This window comes from Dendropsophus ebraccatus, chromosome 13 (assembly GCF_027789765.1).
Source record: "Dendropsophus ebraccatus isolate aDenEbr1 chromosome 13, aDenEbr1.pat, whole genome shotgun sequence".
Lineage (NCBI taxonomy): Eukaryota > Metazoa > Chordata > Amphibia > Anura > Hylidae > Dendropsophus > Dendropsophus ebraccatus.
The window spans coordinates 78,577,510-78,602,148 of NC_091466.1; the positions used below are offsets into that span (position 1 = coordinate 78,577,510).

Here is a 24,639-nt window from a genome sequence, read left to right on the forward strand (position 1 = left end):
GGATCAGACAGGGCAGTGATATGGCGGGGAATCTGCAATTGGATCAGACGGGGCAGTGATATGGCGGGGAATCTACAATGGGATCAGACAGGGCAGTGATATGGCGGGGAATCTGCAATGGGATCAGACGGGGCAGTGATATGGCGGGGAATCTACAATGGGATCAGACAGGGCAGTGATATGGCGGGGAATCTACAATGGGATCAGACAGGGCAGTGATATGGCGGGGAATCTGCAATTGGATCAGACGGGGCAGTGATATGGCGGGGAATCTACAATGGGATCAGACGGGGCAGTGATATGGCGGGGAATCTGCAATGGGATCAGACAGGGCAGTGATATGGCGGGGAATCTGCAATGGGATCAGACGGGGCAGTGATATGGCGGGGAATCTGCAATTGGATTAGACAGGGCAGTGATATGGCGGGGAATCTACAATGGGATCAGACAGGGCAGTGACATGGCGGGGAATCTACAATGGGATCAGACGGGGCAGTGACATGGCGGGGAATCTACAATGGGATCAGACGGGGCAGTGATATGGCGGGGAATCTACAATGGGATCAGACGGGGCAGTGATATGGCGGGAATCTACAATGGGATCAGACGGGGCAGTGATATGGCGGGGAATCTACAATGGGATCAGACGGGGCAGTGATATGGTGGGGAATCTACAATGGGATCAGACAGGGCAGTGATATGGCGGGGAATCTACAATGGGATCAGACGGGGCAGTGATATGGTGGGGAATCTACAATGGGATCAGACGGGGCAGTGATATGGCGGGGAATCTACAATGGGATCAGACGGGGCAGTGATATGGCAGGGAATCTGCAATGGGATCTGGGATGGGGCAGTGATATGGCGGGGAATCTACAATGGGATCTGGGATGGGGGACCATGATGTAAAGATTCTTCACAATCTTTCCATCTCAGTGAAGGGAACCAGAGCCGAGCTGGGCGGCTAGTACAGTACTAGGCAGCATATGGGGGAAGAAGGGTTACTGATGCTCTGGGAGAACAGAAAGGAAAGACACAGCAGCAGCACGGCATATACAGAGAGGGGGAGCAGCACTGAGGACATACAGCAGCACCTGCATTAGTATTCACACCAGAACAGCTGCCCTGAGCTCTATGGGAGAGAATTTACCTTTGAGGAGCAGAGTGGATCATCTTCAGCAGGCAGACTGGTTCACAGATATCAGTCTCTCCCTCTCTCTCCTGCACATAGCACATGCTTAGCCCTACCCCGCTTCCTGTAACTTGTCCTGATTCACCAGGTAGCAGAGACAGATTTACCCTACCAACAAGCAGTAGACAGAAGGTTGCAGAGAAGTGAGATACCTAGTGGCCAAGACTATAGAGCTTTTTTTTCTGGGGTTTGGAGTAAATTTTGGTGAATACAATTTACAAATCTGTTAGAAATCACTTAGACTATCACACCCCAACTCCAATCATCCCTTACCTTTCTGTGCCAAGGGGACTCCACAACCCCTGTACCCCATAAAGCAGTGTGCTTCAGGCCTATGGCTTTCCAGCTGCTGGAGCCACAGGTCGGGGGTCACTGTCCTAGAAGGCATTTGCCATTATTACAGGATGTATTACTGTTGCCTACATATCACATCCTGATGCCGTTTAAAGGTTGCAATGTGCTGCAGGAAAACAAAGCACAAACAGAAGGGCGCTTCCTGGTGCAATATAGTCAATTTCAAAGAAAGAAAGAGCAGTAGAGACACCCAAAAAGGGTAAACTGTACACTCACCTACTAGGGTTGTGCAATTAGGCACAACGCTAGTTAACACATGAAGTGCATCACCGCAGCACACTGGAGGGACCACAACAAACGTTGAGTAGAAGTAACCAAAGGGTAGTTCACTGCCAGAACCCGGCAGATAGCAAATTGTCCTCTCACAAACGGGCGCAGGTGATCAGCAGCGGCAATCTGTAACTATACCGTATTCGTTAGGAATCCGATGTTGCATAAATGCGCACATCCACTTGCAAACGAAATTTGGTATGTATTGTACTCTTATGATTTGTTACATTTTACAACTTCTATAATTTGTCCGCAATGGATTTATGAGTTTTGGATGTGTGCATACCGACCGGAAGCGCTCTCTTTTTTCCTTGACTTGCTGCTGTATAAGGTTACACTTGCTATATGTTTGTTAGAGCTTGAGAAAGGCCCTCTCAGATTAGAGGGCAGAAACGCGTTGCCACCAATAAACTATTTTAAGTATTTCATGGTTTACTATGGACGGCATTTGTTTATGCAACAGCGGATTCCTAACGGATACGGTATAGTTATAGATTGCCGCTGCTGATCACCTGCGCCCGTTTGTGAGAGGACAATTTGCTATCTGCCGGGTCCTGGCAGTGAACTACCCTTTGGTTAATGTGCTGCAGGAACATATCCTCCATATGACTATTGCAACATGAAACGGCTGGGAACCTGCCTGCGGTGCCATCATGGTCGTGTACCTTAAAACCTCAAAACAAAGGCAGAAGCTTCTACTCCAAGTAAGCTACAGGGTGGAGCATTATACTGCTATATTAGTGACCGGCACGAGGACCCAGACCAGAACTTGGCTGTAACTCTCAGCAGCCAGAACATTCCCCACCTCTTTCCTCTGTGCTGCTGTGGGCACTGCCCCTTCCTCTATGTGATTCCTGATATATGTGACCTCTCATTAGATCAGCACGCTCTTCGTCTAAAACACTCTGTGCTGCTGGGAACTTCTTCCACTATTCACTTCGCACAGGATCAGTTTATTCCTCTCCTGAAATACTCTGTGCTGCTAAAGATTACATCCAAGTTGCTGATGTCATTTTCCAATAATTGGACCTGCAGGCGGTTAATGAAAACTGCAAAAAACAATCAAAAAGTCAGGAATCATGGCCTTGGCCCTGCGCTGGGGTGCAGTGCCGCCATCATCCACCACATCACCGCACTCCGTGTGATCTCCGGCTCAGCCAAATAATCACTTCACAGGTCGATTTAATAGGATTGAGACCTGGAATGAACTTGTAATCCGCAGCGACTGACCGGGTCAGTTATAAAACCACATGACCTGCATGATCTGACCCCGGCAGAGATTATACTGACCCGTACTAAACCGAGCAAAAAGTGAGAATAAGGGAGCAGTCTGCCCAGATACAGTGTAAGCGGCACAGACATCACTGCAACACACACAGACAATATGCAATATACTGCAATGTCACAACCAGCCTGTAGGGGGCTGTCAGCATTCAGTCAGCAGCAGGCGGAGGTCACCGAGGACTCACTGCTGCCCCCAACCTACCATCACTGGTCACTAATCAGAAATTATACCAATAATCCGACTTATGTCAGGTCAAAGTTTAAGCCTGTGTTTCACAACCCCGACCTCAGACCACCCGGGTGCCACATCATTACACAAGAGAGCAACGCTCCATACAGGGAAGCCCATATATATATATATATATATATATATATATATATATATATATATATATAGATAGGAGCAGTATTATAGTAGTTATATTCCTGTATATAGGAGCAGTATTATAGTAGTATATTCCTGTATATAGGAGCAGTATTATAGTAGTTATATCCCTGTATATAGGAGGAGCAGTATTATAGTAGTTATATTCTTGTATATAGGAGCAGTATTATAGTAGTTATATTCTTGTATATAGGAGCAGTATTATAGTAGTATATTCCTGTATATAGGGAGCAGTATTATAGTAGTTATATCCCTGTATATGGGAGGAGCAGTATTATAGTAGTTATATTCTTGTATATAGGAGCAGTATTATAGTAGTTATATTCTTGTATATAGGAGCAGTATTATAGTAGTATATCCCTGTATATAGGGAGCAGTATTATAGTAGTTATATTCTTGTATATAGGAGCAGTATTATAGTAGTTATATTCCTGTATATAGGAGCAGTATTATAGTAGTTATATTCCTGTATATAGGAGCAGTATTATAGTAGTTATATCCCTGTATATAGGAGCAGTATTATAGTAGTATATTCCTGTATATAGGAGCAGTATTATAGTAGTTACATTCCTGTATATAGGAGCAATATTATAGTAGTTATATCCTTGTATATAGGGTGCAGTATTATAGTAGTTATATCCCTGTATATAGCAGCAGTATTATAGTAGTTATATTCCTGTATATAGGGGCAGTATTATAGTAGTTATATTCCTGTATATAGGGGGCAGTATTATAGTAGTTATATTCCTGTATATAGGGGGCAGTATTATAGTAGTTATATTCCTGTATATAGGAGCAGTATTATAGTAGTTATATTCCTGTATATAGGAGCAGTAGTATAGTAGCATATTCCTGTATATAGGGGGCAGTATTATAGTAGTTATATTCCTGTATATAGGAGCAGTATTATAGTTGTTATATTCCTGTATATAGGGGCAGTATTATAGTAGTTATATTCCTGTATATAGGGGCAGTATTATAGTAGTTATATCCCTGTATATAGGGGGCAGTATTATAGTAGTTATATTCCTGTATATAGGAGCAGAATTATAGTAGTTATATTCCTGTATATAGGGGGCAGTATTATAGTAGTATATTCTTGTATATAGGGGGCAGTATTATAGTAGTATATTCCTGTATATAGGAGCAGTATTATAGTAGTATATTCCTGTATATAGGAGCAGTATTATAGTAGTTATGTGGCACAAGCGAGGAGATAAAGGAGAACCGAAGCACTCACCGGATTGCAGTAGTCTTCAACAGTTTATTACATAAACATCACCTTTACCTTCGCATTTCAGAATTCCCCATTAAACAATATCATTGCCAATAGTATACACAAACATTGGCATTTGCTTGAACAGGACGAAGAACTTAAAGAGACAGCTACATTAGGCCCACTCATCACTTATCGCAAGAATCGCACCATCGGGGATGTTCTTAATGTGAACATGTCCCAAAAAAGAGTGCGGAGCGATTGGTTGAGTCAGAATGTTATAAAGGGTAATAAACGCTGTGGTACATGTAACTATTGCTCCCAGCTCATCCCTACCGACTACATTAAACTCAATGGTGTAGATTGTCAGATTGATAGCCTTATCACATGTAGAACCCCCTTTACCGTTTATGCTATTATATGCCCATGCGATCGGTTTTACATCGGCAAAACAAAGAGACCAATGTGGACACGATATAAGGAACATGCATACTCGGTCAGAACGGGAAAAGGGGTCCCGCGACTTATTGATCATGTGAACAAGGTTCATGCAGGGAACACTAAATGCCTTCGCTTCCTAGGCTTAGAGCGTATTGATTCACATGAAAGGGGAGGCGATAGGCATCAAAGGTTACTTAGACATGAAGCATTATGGATTGCTAAGTTAGACGCTACCGGCCCTGGGGGGCTCAACGAAAGAAATGATTGGAGCGTCTTTTTGTAAGATATGTTTGTATTTTTCTTTTTCTAATCACCTGTGTTTTTGCTTTTCATTATTCATTCATGCACACTGTTTGTATATAAGACACACCTACCCCGGTAGTGACGTACTCTGAACTTGACAAAGCGCTTCGGCGTGAAACGGTTGTTTGCAGAGACGCTCCCGCACCTTTTCCACCATCTCCCCTCCCTGTGATGTTTATGTAATAAACTGTTGAAGACTACTGCAATCCGGTGAGTGCTTCGGTTCTCCTTTATCTCCTCGCTTGTGCCATCTTACTACTGTGCTTTCTGCCGTTGCACCCCGGAATCAGTCCTATACACCTGTAGTGTATGTCTATCCATTGACGCCTCACCTGTATCAATTACCCTTATACACCGATAGTGCGGGCACTACGTTCTCACCGATTTATCCATTATAGTAGTTATATTCTTGTATATAGGAGCAGTATTATAGTAGTTATATTCCTGTATATAGGAGCAGTATTATAGTAGTTATATTCCTGTATATAGGAGCAGTATTATAGTAGTTATATTCTTGTATATAGGAGCAGTTTTATAGTAGGTATATCCCTTTATATAGGGGGTAGTATTATAGTAGTTATATTCCTGTATATAGGAGCAGTATTATAGTAGTTATATTCCTGTATATAGGAGCAGTATTATAGTAGTTATATTCTTGTATATAGGGAGCAGTATTATAGTAGTTATATCCCTGTATATAGGAGCAGTATTATAGTAGTTATATCCCTGTATATAGGAGCAGTATTATAGTAGTATATTCCTGTATATAGGAGCAGTATTATAGTAGTATATTCCTGTATATAGGAGCAGTATTATAGTAGTTATATTCCTGTGTATAGGAGCAGTATTATAGTAGTTATATTCTTGTATATAGGAGCAGTATTATATTAGTTATATTCCTGTATATAGGAGCAGTATTATAGTAGTTATATTCCTGTATATAGGAGCAGTATTATAGTAGTATATTCCTGTATATAGGGGGCAGTATTATAGTAGTTATATCCCTGTATATAGGGAGCAGTATTATAGTAGTTATATCCCTGTATATAGGAGCAGTATTATAGTAGTATATTCCTGTATATAGGAGCAGTATTATAGTAGTATATTCCTGTATATAAGAGCAGTATTATAGTAGTTATATCCCTGTATATAGGGAGCAGTATTATAGTAGTATATTCCTGTATATAGGAGCAGTATTATAGTAGTTATATTCCTGTATATAGGAGCAGTATTATAGTGTTATATTCCTGTATATAGGAGCAGTATTATAGTAGTTATATTCCTGTATATAGGAGCAGTATTATAGTAGTTATATTCTTGTATATAGGAGCAGTATTGTACAAATGAAGCAGTATCATGCTGAAGCTCTGAGTAGTTGTCACCTCCCCTCCCCCACTCTTCATTACGGAGCATGAGGAGACAACAAGTAAAGTATCTAATCTGAGTGACTATAAATCTGCGTTAATACGATGGGTTTTCAGTATAAATATTCAGGATATTAGTGAAGTCTATGTGACTGATGACACTAACAGTAAAGTACCAGGAGGTCATAATGATAATGGTTTCCGACAATTCCGGATGATAACATGGAGTTTGCTGATGGCTTCCGGAAAAGAAGGATCATTTATCTCGGCCTCTGCTGCAGCCTCCTCCTCCTCCTCCATGACACCATTACGGGGTCAGTCCCTGCATTAAACCACCCTAAGCTGACAATGGAGGAAGCCACTGTCAGCCTCTGATGCATAACAGCCCAGCTTGTGGCTTTCTAGGTAACGCCCTGCATGCTGGGAGCTGTAGTTCTGCACCAGCTGGAGAGCCGCATGTTGGGGAGCATAGGAGTGCTGCCATATGTTCTGCACAGATAGGGGGTGCTGTGCATCATGGGAGATCTAACCTGACTGCATGTAACATAGTGTGCCGCACTGTCAGCTCTGCACACCCGAGGGACCGGCCTAGTATCCCGCTGGTCTAGTGATGGCGCTTTCGGGTTGCCACAGTAGCATCAACAGACCACCATCTGTGCATGGACTTCCTGTCATGTGACTTCCAGTGTGGTAGAATTGGGGGTCACATGACAGGAAGTCTAGGCACAGATGAGTTGCAGGTGCAGATGCTACCATGGCAACCCATATCTAATGCAGCACAGAGGAATCAGGAGGCGCTCCAGCATCACAGCACACACATCATCATACACACAGAGGGGAATCACAAGCCTCAATTTCAAAACTTGGAGCAATCCAATGACCGGGGGCAGAGATACAGCGGCCGTCTCTGCTGAGGTGGAAGATGGTCAGAACTACAGCTCCCAGCACGTCCAGGTATGCTGGGGGTTGTAGTGTTGCACCAGCAGGAGAGCCTGGGGTTAAAGGTTACTGCTTTAATATAATATCTTAAAACTAATTTTCTGCACCCCCTTCCCGTAACACAATGAGGGAATAAACCGCCACATAAAGCTCTATCCTCCTCCTGTCACACCCAGAGCTGCACTCTATATTCCTTCCTGACCTCACCTGTTACTGCTGACCCCTGCTGGTTCAGGGTCTGCACAGCACAGGCTCGGCTGCATTGCATTGTTAATGATGGAGTGTACGGACTGCTGATAAACACTCCCGACTGATGAGCATTATGGGGATACCTCCTCAGGGCAGACACTGAATCAGCAGGGGGTGCAGGGTGCATGGTGGACAAGTCCTCTCCAAGGTTTGAAGTTGTGTAAAATGAATACAGACAAAAATTCTCTATTCATTTTCATTATTCCTGGGGAAGTAACTATGAAGCGGGAAACGTCATTGAGTCTGAATCCTACGGGAACAGGGGGGGTTAATGCGCTCACATACACAAGTCTAAGGGGCCTCTAGAGGAGTGACACGTAATGGCGGTATACGTACTGTTCATCCTCGTGTAAGTTTATCCTGCAGCAAAATGTTATAAACAAACAGATAAAAAGATCCACAAAAAACCCAAAGAAAAATAAGTGCCCCCCCCACTCCCCGCAGCCACACAAGATATCGGAGATGTAACGGCCCGCCGCCGCCGCTCACCCGTTCTTGAAGTAGAGGACATGCGCTCGCTGCAGCCCGGTCTCCAGGAAGAAGCTCATCTCCTGGTCCGGTGCGGCCGGTCCTGGCTTCGGACTCCGGTTCTGAATATTGGCCATTTGTGCCTAAAAAAGAGAAAATAAAAAAATCACAACTATTACGACTGATATCAGTCACTCCTCTTATAACGCTCCAGTACTGATATATCCTCCTATTACATATATGACTGATATCAGCAGCTCCTCTTATAACGCTCTAGTACTGATATAACCTCCTATTACATCCTATGTGACTGATATCAGCCGCTCCTCTTATAACGCTCCAGCACCGATATAACCTCCAGATATTACATCCTATGTGACTGATATCAGCCGCTCCTCTTATAACGCTCCAGTACTGATATTACCTCCTATTACATCATATGTGACTGATATCAGCCGCTCCTCTTATAACGCTCCAGTACTGATATAACCTCCTATTACATCATATGTGACTGATATCAGCCGCTCCTCTTATAACGCTCCAGCACTGATATAACCTCCTATTACATCCTATGTGACTGATATCAGCCGCTCCTCTTATAACGCTCCAGTACTGATATTACCTCCTATTACATCATATGTGACTGATATCAGCCGCTCCTCTTATAACGCCCCAGTACTGATATAACCTCCTATTACATCCTATGTGACTGATATCAGCCGCTCCTCTTATAACGCTCCAGCACTGATATAACCTCCTATTACATCATATGTGCCTGATATCAGCCGCTCCTCTTATAACGCTCCAGTACTGATATAACCTACAGACATTACACCGTATGTGACTGATATCAGCCGTTCCTCTTATAACGCTCCAGTACTGATATAACCTCCTATCACATATGTGACTGATATCAGCCACTCCTCTTATAACGCTCCAGTACTGATATAACCTCCTATTACATCATATGTGACTGATATCAGCGGCTCCTCTTATAACGCTCCAGTACTGATATATAGAGACATTACATCCTATGTGACTGATATCAGCCGCTCCTCTTATAACGCTCCAGTACTGATATAACCTACAGACCAGGGCTGTGGAGTTGGAGTCGGAAAAAAATGTACCAGCTTTAAAAGAACAATTTAAAATTGAGTTTTGATATGAATTTTATGAAGTTTTGCTCATCAATATATATTGTGAGCAACATTCTAATAGGCCATTTATCAAGCAGCAGGAGTCAGAGTCGTTCCTGATGAAATTCAGGAGTCGGAGCTGTGGCTTACCGACTCCACAGCCCTGATCCAGACATTACATCCTATCTGACTGCTATCAGCCGCTCCTCTTATAACGCTCCAGTACTGATATAACCAGGGCTGTGGAGTAGGTAAGCCGCAGCTCCGACTCCAACTCTTTAATTTTATCAGGACCGACTCCCGACTGACTCCTGCTCCTTGATAAATGGCCGGTCATATACCAGGGGAGTTATCTATCACACCGGCTCAGCAGCTTCTCCCTAATGTCCTACATGATCCTGGGGCGACTTCTGAGGGAATATATACTGTATATACAGCAGCTTCTCCCTAATGTCCTACATGATCCTGGGGCGACTTCTGAGGGAATATATACTGTATATACAGCAGCTTCTCCTGTGTGTGCAGAGGATGCCGCCAGTCTCCAGCCTCCATGTCCTGAACTACTCACAACTGGACTAGAAGGAGCAGGTGGGCTTTTCCTGCTGATAATCTTCTATGTTTCTAACTAAATATTCACCATACACACAGAAACACTGCTAACACTGCCAGATCCCTGTAATATAGAGGTCAGACATAGTGATATAGAGAGGGGTCACACATAGTGATATACAGGGGTCACACATAGTGATATAGAGAGGGGTCACACAGTGATATAGAGAGAGGGGTCACACATAGTGATATAGAGAGGGGTCAGACATAGTGATATAGAGAGGGGTCACACATAGTGATATACAGGGGGTCACACATAGTGATATAGAGGGGTCACACAGTGATATAGAGAGGGGTCACACAGTGATATAGAGAGGGGTCACACAGTGATATAGAGAGGGGTCACACAGTGATATAGAGAGGGGTCACACAGTGATATAGAGAGGGGTCACACAGTGATATAGAGAGGGGTCACACAGTGATATAGAGAGGGGTCACACAGTGATATAGAGAGGGGTCACACATAGTGATATAGAGAGGGGTCACACATAGTGATATAGAGAGGGGTCACACATAGTGATATAGAGAGGGGTCACACATAGTGATATAGAGAGGGGTCACACATAGTGATATAGAGAGGGGTCACACATAGTGATATAGAGAGGGGTCACACATAGTGATATAGAGAGGGGTCACACAGTGATATAGAGAGGGGTCACACATAGTGATATAGAGAGGGGTCACACATAGTGATATAGAGAGGGGTCACACATAGTGATATAGAGAGGGGTCACACATAGTGATATAGAGAGGGGTCACACAGTGATATAGAGAGGGGTCACACATAGTGATATAGAGAGGGGTCACACATAGTGATATAGAGAGGGGTCACACATAGTGATATAGAGGGGGGTCACACAGTGATATAGAGAGGGGTCACACATAGTGATATAGAGGGGGGTCACACATAGTGATATAGAGAGGTCACACATAGTGATATAGAGAGGTCACACATAGTGATATAGAGGGGTCACACATAGTGATATAGAGAGGGGTCACACATAGTGATATAGAGGGGTCACACATAGTGATATATAGAGGGGTCACACATAGTGATATATAGAGGGGTCACACATAGTGATATAGAGAGGGGTCACACATAGTGATATAGAGGGGTCACACATAGTGATATAGAGGGGTCACACATAGTGATATAGAGAGAGGTCACACATAGTGATATAGAAGGTCACTGTGGGGGCACGCAATAGCACGCGCACACACACAGCCTGCTGCAGCCATAGCATACACACACACACACACACAGCTGCAGCCATAGAACACTGAAGAAAAACACACAATCTTCTCCCAGAGAGAAAACACCACAGGACAGAGGTTCCTGCTACACTACTTATGTCTTCTCTTCCTCCTCTATATTGCACAGGATATCTCCATATTACACTGTTGCTCATATACAGTCATCCAGCATCCAGGAAGAGACCAGCACAGATCTCCCCCCCCCACACAATGGACTCTTCCAGCTCAGAAACAAACTGCCAAATAGTGACCCACAACTTTTTCATGACCCCTTATGTATTAGGGCCAGTGTCCTATTACTGATATATTCCCCGACCACCCTTATCTAATAGGGCCAGTGTCCTATTACTGATATATTCCCCGACCACCCTTATCTAATAGCGCCAGTGTCCTATTACTGATATATTCCCCGACCACCCTTATGTAATAGGGTCAGTGTCCTATTACTGATATATTCCCCGACCACCCTTATGTAATAGGGCCAGTGTCCTATTACTGATGTATTCTCCGACCACCCTTATGTAATAGGGCCAGTGTCCTATTACTGATATATTCCCCGACCACCCTTATGTAATAGGGCCAGTGTCCTATTACTGATATATTCCCCGACCACCCTTATGTAATAGGGCCAGTGTCCTATTACTGATATATTCCCCAACCCCCCTTATGTAATAGGCCCAGTGTCCTATTACTGATATATTCCCCGACCACCCTTATGTAATAGCGCCAGTGTCCTATTACTGATATATTCCCCGACCACCCTTATGTAATAGGGTCAGTGTCCTATTACTGATATATTCCCCCGACCACCCTTATCTAATAGGGCCAGTGTCCTATTACTGATATATTCCCCCAATCACCCTTATGTATTAGGGCCAGTGTTCTATTACTGATATATTCCCCGACCACCCTTATCTAATAGCGCCAGTGTCCTATTACTGATATATTCCCGACCACCCTTATCTAATAGGGCCAGTGTCCTATTACTGATATATTCCCCGACCACCCTTATGTAATAGGGCCAGTGTCCTATTACTGATATATTCCCCGACCACCCTTATGTAATAGGCCCAGTGTCTTATTACTGATATGCTCCCTGACCACCCTTATCTAATAGGGCCAGTGTCCTATTACTGATATATTCCCCGACCACCCTTATCTAATAGGAACAGTGTCCTATTACTGATATATTCCCCGACCACCCTTATGTAATAGGGCCAGTGTCCTATTACTGATATATTCCCCGACCACCCTTATGTAATAGGGCCAGTGTCCTATTAGAATGTTGCTCATAATATATATTAATGAGCAAAACTTGTAAAATTCCTATCAAAATTCAATTCTACATTTTTTATAGATTTTTTTAAAGCTGGTACATTTTTTTCCGACTCCAACTCCAGCCAAAACTAGTTCCGACTCCACAGCCCTGGATGTAACCTCCTATTACATCCTATGTGACCGATATCAGCCGCTCCTCTTATAACGCTCCAGTACTGATATATCCTCCTATCACATATGTGACTGATATCAGCCGCTCCCCTTATAACGCTCCAGTACTGATGTAACCTCCTATTATATCCTATGTGACTGATATCAGCCGCTCCTCTTATAACGCTCCAGTACTGATATATCCTCCAGACATTACATCATATGTGACTGATATCAGCCGCTCCTCTTATAACGCTCCAGCACTGATATAACCTCCTATTACATATGTGACTGATATCAGCGGCTCCTCTTATAACGCTCCAGCACTGATATAACCTCCTATTACATCATATGTGACTGATATCAGCCGCTCCTCTTATAACGCTCCAGTACTGATATAACCTCCTATTATATCATATGTGACTGATATCAGCCGCTCCCCTTATAACGCTCCAGTACTGATATAACCTCCTATTATATCATATGTGACTGATATCAGCCGCTCCTCTTATAACGCTCCAGTACTGATATAACCTCCAGACATTACATTATATGTGACTGATATCAGCAGCTCCTCTTATAACGCTCCAGTACTGATATAACCTCCTATTACATCCTATGTGACTGATATCAGCCGCTCCTCTTATAACGCTCCAGTACTGATATATCCTCCTATTACATATGTGACTGATATCAGCCGCTCCTCTTATAATGCTCCAGTACTGATATAACCTCCTATTACATCCTATGTGACTGATATCAGCCGCTCCCCTTATAACGCTCCAGTACTGATATATCCTCCTATTACATATGTGACTGATATCAGCCGCTCCTCTTATAACGCTCCAGTACTGATATAACCTCCAGACATTACATCCTATGTGACTGATATCAGCCGCTCCCCTTATAACGCTCCAGTACTGATATAACTGATACTTGTCCCCAGCACTCACCCGCTCCACCTCCTGCAGGTACAGTAAGGCGATGTCTCCGGCTTTCTCGTAGCAGGTGATGATCTCTTGGTCCCGGTCCACATGGAGACTGTTGGTGGAGGACGAGGTCGGCAGCTTTTCTAGACAAAGACCTAGAGAACAAAGAGCAGATCAGGGGGGTCAGGGCGGACATTTTGTCTTCTATGGGGATATCCTGTACAATGTGAGGGGCCGATCCAGCCTTCTCATACGCATATCCCTCCTGACCTAATACTTCTTACAGCTGAGGGTTTGTTACAACTGTTCCCAATCTGTATCTACACTGTAACAAACCATCAAGGCGGGAGGGGGATGTATGCCGCCCCCGCTGTTTAGTATGATAAATGATATTACTATACAGTGACAGCAAGCAGAGTTCCTGACCCCAACCTCACCATCCACTATACAGAGCTGCAGCCAGGGAAATTGCTGCGATGACTGGATGAGCGGGTGCGGGGTGCGATGTGAGGGATTACAGCTCGTACCCCCAGCACCAGCGACTGGCTGCTACATCAGTGCGGTAACCGGAGCCGCACCACCACCAGAATCATCTGCTAATACACCAGGATTAGTCAGGGTTATGTAGCAGAGCTCACTGTGCGCCAGATACAAGGAAGCAGTGCTGCAGCTCCCTCAGCCTATATAACGTGCTGCAATCAGGATACCAGAAAAGCTGGGTGACAACCCCCACTATAGGGCTGATCTGGGGGGAGACAGACCCCGGATTCTCATGGTCGGTGGGATACAGGTTCTGATTATAGGAGATAATATACAGCTGGCACATGCTGATCCCCGCTGTACACTGCTGATCTCCGTTATATGATCAGTAATGTGCACAGCAGACTGATCCACTGATCACCAGCTCCACCGCCGCCACTTTGTGGTGATGACTCGGCGGCACTAATGACATAACCGTATTAATGGCGGCTTCACGAGAAACTGTCACTTTGTCGCGGAGGCCGAGGGCTGAATGCAATCTGATCCATAGACCAGCTGGGACTGCGAACCAGAGTGAGGACACAGCGCCCCCTGCTGCCCGCACTGCGGAAACACACAGACACTACCATGCAGCAGAAGAGAAAAAGGAGAACGAGACCGAGACCACCCGAAACCGATATAACAGAAGTATACAGGGACAGGTATACAATCCAGTGACGTCACCGCTGATCTCTAGTGATGGATAGGCTGTATTCTCAGTGATGTCACTGCTGATCTCTAGTGATGGATAGGCTGTATTCTCAGTGATGTCACTGATCTCTAGTGATGGATAGGCTGTATTCTCAGTGATGTCACCACTGATCTCTAGTGATGGATAGGCTGTATTCTCAGTGATGTCACCGCTGATCTCTAGTGATGGATAGGCTGTATTCTCAGTGATGTCACCGCTGATCTCTAGTGATGGATAGGCTGTATTCTCAGTGATGTCACTGATCTCTAGTGATGGATAGGCTGTATTCTCAGTGATGTCACCGCTGATCTCTAGTGATGGATAGGCTGTATTCTCAGTGATGTCACCGCTGATCTCTAGTGATGGATGGGCTGTATTCTCAGTGATGTCACCGCTGATCTCTAGTGATGGATAGGCTGTATTCTCAGTGATGTCACCGTTGATCTCTAGTGATGGATAGGCTGTATGTGATGTCACCGCTGATCTCTAGTGATGGATAGGCTGTATTCTCAGTGATGTCACCGCTGATCTCTAGTGATTGATAGGCTGTATTCTCAGTGATGTCACCGCTGATCTCTAGTGATGGATAGGCTGTATTCTCAGTGATGTCACTGATCTCTAGTGATGGATAGGCTGTATTCTCAGTGATGTCACCACTTATCTCTAGTGATGGATAGGCTGTATTCTCAGTGATGTCACCGCTGATCTCTAGTGATGGATAGGCTGTATTCTCAGTGATGTCACTGCTGATCTCTAGTGATGGATAGGCTGTATTCTCAGTGATGTCACTGATCTCTAGTGATGGATAGGCTGTATTCTCAGTGATGTCACCACTTATCTCTAGTGATGGATAGGCTGTATTCTCAGTGATGTCACTGCTGATCTCTAGTGATGGATAGGCTGTATTCTTAGTGATGTCACTGCTGATCTCTAGTGATGAATAGGCTGTATTCTCAGTGATGTCACTGCTGATCTCTAGTGATGGATAGGCTGTATTCTCAGTCATGTCACCGCTGATCTCTAGTGATGGATAGGCTGTATTCTCAGTGATGTCCCCGCTGATCTCTAGTGATGGATAGGCTGTATTCTCAGTGATGTCACCGCTGATCTCTAGTGATGGATAGGCTGTATTCCCAGTGATGTCACCGCTGATCTCTGGTGATGGATAGGCTGTATTCTCAGTGATTATTATGGCTTTTCCTCTGTGATCCTGGATACATGTGCAGCTGGTGGAAGGGACTGTATATTCCCTGATCATCTTGCTTACCTCCTAGGACTCAGATCATTTACCACCACATTACACTTGGAGGATGGATAGTGGGGGTCAGGCTGCTCTCGGCTTACTGAATGCCAGAGAGCTGCGTACTTGAGATCAGATCCCTGCGGCCTGGGGGGGGGGGGGGGGTTACAGGGACGCGGTCTCACACACAGTCAGACATGACACATTCCCATCACACAGCTAAACTCTATCCCTCCGGCTGGGAACCTATCGAAGATGATGGGAGTTTCCTCATTGCTTTTCTGCTCCATCTCCTGATTCTCTATAGGAAAATGCTGACTTTCTGGATTCCAGGATGCCGCATTAAAGCAATTCCCTGTGTGTATAATGTCTGACTGGTGGGGTCTATAACTGCAGACTAGAATGCAGGAATCACTGGGCCAGACCCCACTGGGAGGAAGACCCTGGGATAGCAATGCTATCCTCCTACCTTTGGTTGCGTAGGCTTCAGCGATCATCCGCAGCTTATACGGGGGGGACGCCACCAGCTGAATCTCATCCAATCCCACCTGAGAGTAAATGGCCAGAGCTTCTCTATAGTCGCCTTCTAGGTAGTCCAGCTTGGCCATTATCATGTTGGCTTCTTGCATCAGGTCTGACTGTAAAGAGAAGGAAACAATAAGATCACGTAGGTTCACGGCCTGCGGATGAGGTATACTGAGCAACATGTTATAGGGTACAGACAGAATTCATCTATGTAACCTGCAGTGTATTCCAGAGCTGCACTCACTATTCTGCTGGTGGGGTCACTGTGTACATACATTACTGATCCTGTATTATACCCCAGAGCTGCACTCACTATTCTGCTGGTGGGGTCACTGTGTACATATTTTACATTACTGATCCTGAGTTATACTGTATTATACTCCAGAGCTGCACTCACTATTCTGCTGGTGGGGTCACTGTGTACATACATTACTGATCCTGAGTTACATCCTGTATTATACCTCAGAGCTGCACTCACTACTCTGCGAGCTGCTACCAGACAACCCCTTATTATCCATATATCAGTGGAGTGCTATGAGGAGTCAGTGATCGCCTCCCATCTGTCCTCAGTCATTATAGTATTAGACTACTGGCCGGCGACCAAATCACAGATTCAATAAACTAATTGTGCATATTATGCACATTAACCCCGCGCTGACCACAAAGTATTAACCCCGCGCTGACCACAATGTATTAACCCTGCCCTGACCGAGGACTCTGCAGAGTAACAGAGAGGACATCAGGAGGATGAATTATAGAGGAATAAGGATAACTCCACTACTTATCAGACTGTATCACACACCACAGATGCTGTCATAATCCTTAAAACTTCACAGCTGAAGAGACTGTAAGCTCTTGGGATCAGGGATATCCTCCTCATAGACTGTAAGCTCCTGGGATCAGGGATATCCTCCTCATAGACTGTAAGCTCCTGGGATCAGGGATATCCTCCTCATAGACTGTAAGCTCCTGTGATCAGGGATATCCTCCTCATGGACTGTAAGCTCCTGGGATCAGGGATATCCTCCTCATGGACTGTAAGCTCCTGGGATCAGGGATATCCTCCTCCTCATAGACTGTAAGCTCCTGGGATCAGGGATATCCTCCTCATGGACTGTAAGCTCCTGGGATCAGGGATATCCTCCTCCTCATAGACTGTAAGCTCCTGGGATCAGGGATATCCTCCTCATGGACTGTAAGCTCTTGTGATCAGGGATATCCTCCTCATAGACTGTAAGCTCCTGGGATCAGGGATATCCTCCTCATAGACTGTAAGCTCCTGGGATCAGGGATATCCTCCTCATAGACTGTAAGTTCCTGGGATCAGGGATCTTCTCCTCATGGACTGTAAGCTCCTGGGATCAGGGATATCCTCCTCATGGACTGTAAGCTCCTGGGATCAGGGATATCCTCCTCCTCATAGACTGTAAGCTCCTGGGATCAGGGATATCCTCCTCATGGACTGTAAGCTCTTGTGATCAGGGATATCCTCCTCATAGACTGTAAGCTCCTGGGATCAGGGATATCCTCCTCATAGACTGTAAGCTCCTGGGATCAGGGATATCCTCCTCATAGACTGTAAGTTCCTGGGATCAGGGATCTTCTCCTCATGGACTGTAAGCTCCTGGGATCAGGGATATCCTCCTCATAGACTGTAAGCTCCTGGGATCAGGGATATCCTCCTCCTCATAGACTGTAAGTTCCTGGGATCAGGGATCTTCTCCTCATGGACTGTAAGCTCCTGGGATCAGGGATATCCTCCTCATAGACTGTAAGCTCCTGGGATCAGGGATATCCTCCTCTTAGACTGTAAGCTCTTGTGATCAGGGATATCCTCCTCCTCATAGACTGTAAGCTCCTGGGATCAGGGATATCCTCCTTTTAGACTGTAAGCTCTTGTGATCAGGGATATCCTCCTCCTCATAGACTGTAAGCTCCTGGGATCAGGGATATCCTCCTCCTCATATACTGTAAGCTCTTGGGACCAGGGATATCCTCCTCCTCATAGACTGTAAGCTCTTGGGACCAGGGATATCCTCCTCCTCATAGACTGTAAGCTCCTGGGATCAGGGATATCCTCCTCCTCATAAACTGTAAGCTCCTGGGATCAGGGATATCCTCCTCCTCATAGACTGTAAGCTTCTGGGATCAGGGATATCACTCCTCAGACTGTAAGCTCCTGGGATCAGGGCTATCCTCCTCCTCATAGACTGTAAGTTCTTGGGATCAGGGATATCCTCCTCCTCATATACTGTAAGCTCTTGGGACCAGGGATATCCTCCTCCTCATATACTGTAAGCTCCTGGGATCAGGGATATCCTCCTCCTCATAGACTGTAAGCTCCTGGGATCAGGGATATCCTCCTCCTCATAGACTGTAAGCTCCTGGGATCAGGGATATCCTCCTCCTCATAGACTGTAAGTTCTTGGGATCAGGGATATCCTCCTCCTCATAGACTGTAAGTTCTTGGGATCAGGGATATCCTCCTACTCATAGACTAAGTTCTTGGCATCAGGGATATCCTCCTCCTCATAGACCGTAAGCTCTTGGGATCAGGACCCTCAGGCTTATAAATAACCCAACAGCCGCCATCCTCACCTGCTCCTCTGGGAGATTTGAACCCCGGTCATCTGTGTGTGTGCCCCTTTAAGGGCTTCTCTCTATTCACAGGATAGGATGTAGGTATCTGATCATGATGCTGAGCCGCTGGGACCCCCACTAATAAGAGCAGGGGTCCCGGGAGTGTGCGTGCTCAGCCCTCACTCCAGTCTCTATGGGACATCCGGATATGTGAGAATGTTCTGGTGTCTCATAGAGACTGTGTGGAGCGAGGGCTGAGCATGCGCACTCCCGGGACCCCTGCTCTTATTAGTGGGGGTCCCAGCTGATCAGTATCACGATCAGATACATACATCCTATACTGTGACTCGAGAGAAGCCCTTAAAGGGGCCGGACAACCAGGGTTCAAATCTCCCAGTATCCCCTTTAAAAATCACTAAGAAAAAAACAGGTGGAAATACGAGGAGCGAAGGGTTAACGCTGATCCAGAATGATCAGCACTCTGCTGGGGTCACACACTCTCATTTGCTGAAGTCATTAGTATTTTCTGGCGTCCGATCCTCCCGTCATCAGCAAAGCAAGCGGCTTCCGCTCCAGATCTCTGCTAATATCACTAATGGACAAATTAAAGGGCCGGCGTCCCATTTCCTGCTGCCCACGTCCGAGTGTAAAACTCGACTACAGAGTAATGGACTGGAGGATGTCTTCTTAAAGGGGATGTCCACCCATCAGCTGCTCATAGTGACTCATTCTGTATTATGGAGATCAGGGATGGACGTCCCCTTGAAGAAAACTTCCTGGGACAGAGAGGAAGGAGCCGAGCGTCACCTGACCCCTCCATGCAGATGACGTTCAGTCGCATCGTTCATTCCACATCCTGGAAATATTGTGCAAAGTAGGATCCACGGCCGAGGCTCCGCCCCTCCATGTACACGATAACCATGAGATTGCTGCTTGTGTAATCCACAGAGACCCCCCCCCATATCAGACACCATCCCCCGCTGTATTATACCTGGATATAATATACACCCCCCCCATATCAGACACCATCCCCCGCTGTATTATACCTGGATATAATATACCCCCCCCCCATATCAGACACCATCCCCCGCTGTATTATACCTGGATATAATATACACCCCCCCCATATCAGACACCATCCCCCGCTGTATTATACCTGGATATAATATACCCCCCCCATATCAGACACCATCCCCCGCTGTATTATACCTGGATATAATATACACCCCCCCCATATCAGACACCATCCCCCCTGTATTATACCTGGATATAATATACCCCCCCCCATATCAGACACCATCCCCCGCTGTATTATACCTGGATATAATATACCCCCCCCCCATATGAGACACCATCCCCCCCCTGTATTATACCTAAATATAATATACCCCCCCCCATATCAGACACCATCCCCCCCTGTATTATACCTGGATATAATATACCCCCCCCCCCCATATCAGACACCATCCCCCGCTGTATTATACCTGGATATAATACACCCCCCCCCATATCAGACACCATCCCCCGCTGTATTATACCTGGATATAATATACACCCCCTCCATATCAGACACCATCCCCCGCTGTATTATACCTGGATATAATATACACCCCCCCCATATCAGACACCATCCCCCACTGTATTATACCTGGATATAATATACCCCCCCCCCATATCAGACACCATCCCCCGCTGTATTATACCTGGATATAATATACCCCCCCCCCATATCAGACACCATCCCCCCCTGTATTATACCTGGATATAATATACACCCCCCCATATCAGACACCATCCCCCGCTGTATTATACCTGGATATAATATACCCCCCCCCCCATATCAGACACCATCCCCCGCTGTATTATACCTGGACATAATATACCCCCCCCCCATATCAGACACCATCCCCCGCTGTATTATACCTGGATATAATATACCCCCCCCCATATCAGACACCATCCCCCGCCGTATTATACCTGGATATAATATACCCCCCCCATATCAGACACCATCCCCCGCTGTATTATACCTGGATATAATATACCCCCCCCATATCAGACACCATCCCCCGCTGTATTATACCTGGATATAATATACCCCCCCCCCCATATCAGACACCATCCCCCGCTGTATTATACCTGGATATAATATACCCCCCCCCCATATCAGACACCATCCCCCGCTGTATTATACCTGGATATAATATACACCCCCCCCATATCAGACACCATCCCCCGCTGTATTATACCTGGATACAATATACCCCCCCCCCATATCAGACACCATCCCCCGCTGTATTATACCTGGATATAATACCCCCCCCCATATCAGACACCATCCCCCGCTGTATTATATCTGGATATAATATACCCCCCCCCCCCCCCATATCAGACACCATCCCCCGCTGTATTATATCTGGATATAATACCCCCCCCCATATCAGACACCATCCCCCCTGTATTATACCTGGATATAATATACCCCCCCCCATATCAGACACCATCCCCCGCTGTATTATATCTGGATATAATATACCCCCCCCCCCATATCAGACACCATCCCCCGCTGTATTATACCTGGATATAATATACACCCCCCCCCCATATCAGACACCATCCCCCGCTGTATTATACCTGGATATAATATACCCCCCCATATCAGACACCATCCCCCGCTGTATTATACCTGGATATAATATACCCCCTGCCCATATATCAGCCCATCGCCCCCTGTATAATACCTGGATATAATATAACCCCACCCCCACTGTATTATAACTGAATGTACCCCCCTAATATTGGGTCATCCCCCGCTGTTTTATAACTGGATATAATATATCCTCCCCCCCCGTACTATAACTGGATATAATATCCCCCCCAGTATTAGGCACCATCCCCCGCTGTATAATAACTAAACATAATGTAACCCCCCTCCCCCACCTTCAGGTTTCCCCGGTCCAGGGCCGCTGTCAGGTGTTTGCGGATGTCGGTCAGCTTGGGCCGCGGTCCTCGGGGGCTGGCTCCCTGCTTCAGGGGGTTCTCCTTCAGGTACTGCTCCAGTTTGGCTTCTCCGAGAAGAAGTTCAGCCATGTCATCTGCCCAGGAAGAAGAGCAATTATATGAAGTGTATACAGCACCGTCATATACTATCCTGTATATATAGTACAGCTGTATAGTCTCCTGTATATAGGGATGTATATATATAGTACAGCTGTATAGTGTCCTGTATATAGGGGGGATGTATATATAGTACAGCTGTATAGTGTCCTGTATATAGGGGGGATGTATATATAGTACAGCTGTATAGTGTCCTGTATATAGGGGGGATGTATATATAGTACAGCTGTATAGTGTCCTGTATATAGGGGGGGATGTATATATAGTACAGCTGTATAGTCTCCTGTATATAGGGGGGATGTATATATAGTACAGCTGTATAGTGTCCTGTATATAGGGGGGGATGTATATATAGTACAGCTGTATAGTGTCCTGTATATAGGGGGGATGTATATATAGTACAGCTGTATAGTGTCCTGTATATAGGGGGGATGTATATATAGTACAGCTATATAGTGTCCTGTATATAGGGGGGGATGTATATATAGTACAGCTGTATAGTGTCCTGTATATAGGGGGGATGTATATATAGTACAGCTGTATAGTCTCCTGTATATAGGGGGGATGTATATATAGTACAGCTGTATAGTCTCCTGTATATAGGGGGGATGTATATATAGTACAGCTGTATAGTGTCCTGTATATAGGGGGGATGTATATATATAGTACAGCTGTATACTATCCTGTATATAGGGATGTATATATATAGTACAGCTGTATAGTGTCCTGTATATAGGGGGGATGTATATATAGTACAGCTGTATAGTCTCCTGTATATAGGGGTGATGTATATATATAGTACAGCTGTATAGTCTCCTGTATATAGGGGTGATGTGTATATATAGTACAGCTGTATAGTGTCCTGTATATAGGGGTGATGTGTATATAGTACAGCTGTATAGTGTCCTGTATATAGGGGGGATGTGTATATATATAGTACAGCTGTATAGTCTCCTGTATATAGGGGGGATGTGTATATATAGTACAGCTGTATAGTCTCCTGTATATAGGGGTGATGTGTATATATAGTACAGCTGTATAGTCTCCTGTATATAGGGGTGATGTATATATAGTACAGCTGTATACTATCCTGTATATAGGGGGGATGTATATATAGTACAGCTGTATAGTGTCCTGTATATAGGGGTGATGTGTATATAGTACAGCTGTATAGTGTCCTGTATATAGGGGTGATGTGTATATAGTACAGCTGTATACTATCCTGTATATTGGGGTGGTGTGTATATATATATATAGTACAGCTGTATACTATCCTGTATATAGGGGTGATGTGTATATAGTACAGCTGTATACTATCCTGTATATAGGGGGGATGTATATATAGTACAGCTGTATAGTGTCCTGTATATAGGGGTGATGTGTATATAGTACAGCTGTATAGTGTCCTGTATATAGGGGTGATGTGTATATAGTACAGCTGTATAGTGTCCTGTATATAGGGGTGATGTGTATATAGTACAGCTGTATAGTCTCATGTATATAGGGGTGATGTGTATATAGTACAGCTGTATAGTCTCATGTATATAGGGGTGATGTGTATATATATATATATATAGTACAGCTGTATAGTCTCCTGTATATAGGGGTGATGTGTATATAGTACAGCTGTATACTATCCTGTATATAGGGGTGATGTGTATATATATAGTACAGCTGTATAGTGTCCTGTATATAGGGGGGATGTATATATATATATAGTACAGCTGTATAGTGTCCTGTATATAGGGGTGATGTGTATATATATATAGTACAGCTGTATAGTCTCCTGTATATATGGGTGATGTATATATATAGTACAGCTGTATAGTGTCCTGTATATAGGGGTGATGTATATATAGTACAGCTGTATAGTGTCCTGTATATAGGGGTGGTGTATATATATAGTACAGCTGTATAGTGTCCTGTATATAGGGGGGATGTGTATATAGTACAGCTGTATAGTCTCCTGTATATAGGGGTGATGTGTATATAGTACAGCTGTATAGTCTCCTGTATATAGGGGGGATGTATATATAGTACAGCTGTATACTATCCTGTATATAGGGGTGATGTGTATATATATAGTACAGCTGTATAGTGTCCTGTATATAGGGGTGATGTGTATATATAGTACAGCTGTATACTA

At 44.9% G+C, this 24,639-nt stretch overlaps 1 protein-coding gene across 3 annotated transcripts in view; it reads right to left on the reverse strand.

Moving 5' to 3' along the window:
- TTC7B (tetratricopeptide repeat domain 7B) overlaps window positions 1–24,639 on the reverse strand; it is a 61,614-nt gene that overhangs the window by 33,106 nt on the left and 3,869 nt on the right. For all 3 annotated transcript variants that reach the window (XM_069951213.1, XM_069951212.1, XM_069951211.1), the window contains exons 2-5: window positions 22,317–22,471; window positions 16,741–16,909; window positions 13,846–13,976; window positions 8,487–8,608 (exon numbers count right to left, since the gene is read on the reverse strand). In XM_069951213.1, the coding sequence (XP_069807314.1) occupies window positions 8,487–8,608; window positions 13,846–13,976; window positions 16,741–16,909; window positions 22,317–22,471 (577 nt within the window). The remainder of the gene's footprint in view (window positions 1–8,486; window positions 8,609–13,845; window positions 13,977–16,740; window positions 16,910–22,316; window positions 22,472–24,639) is intronic.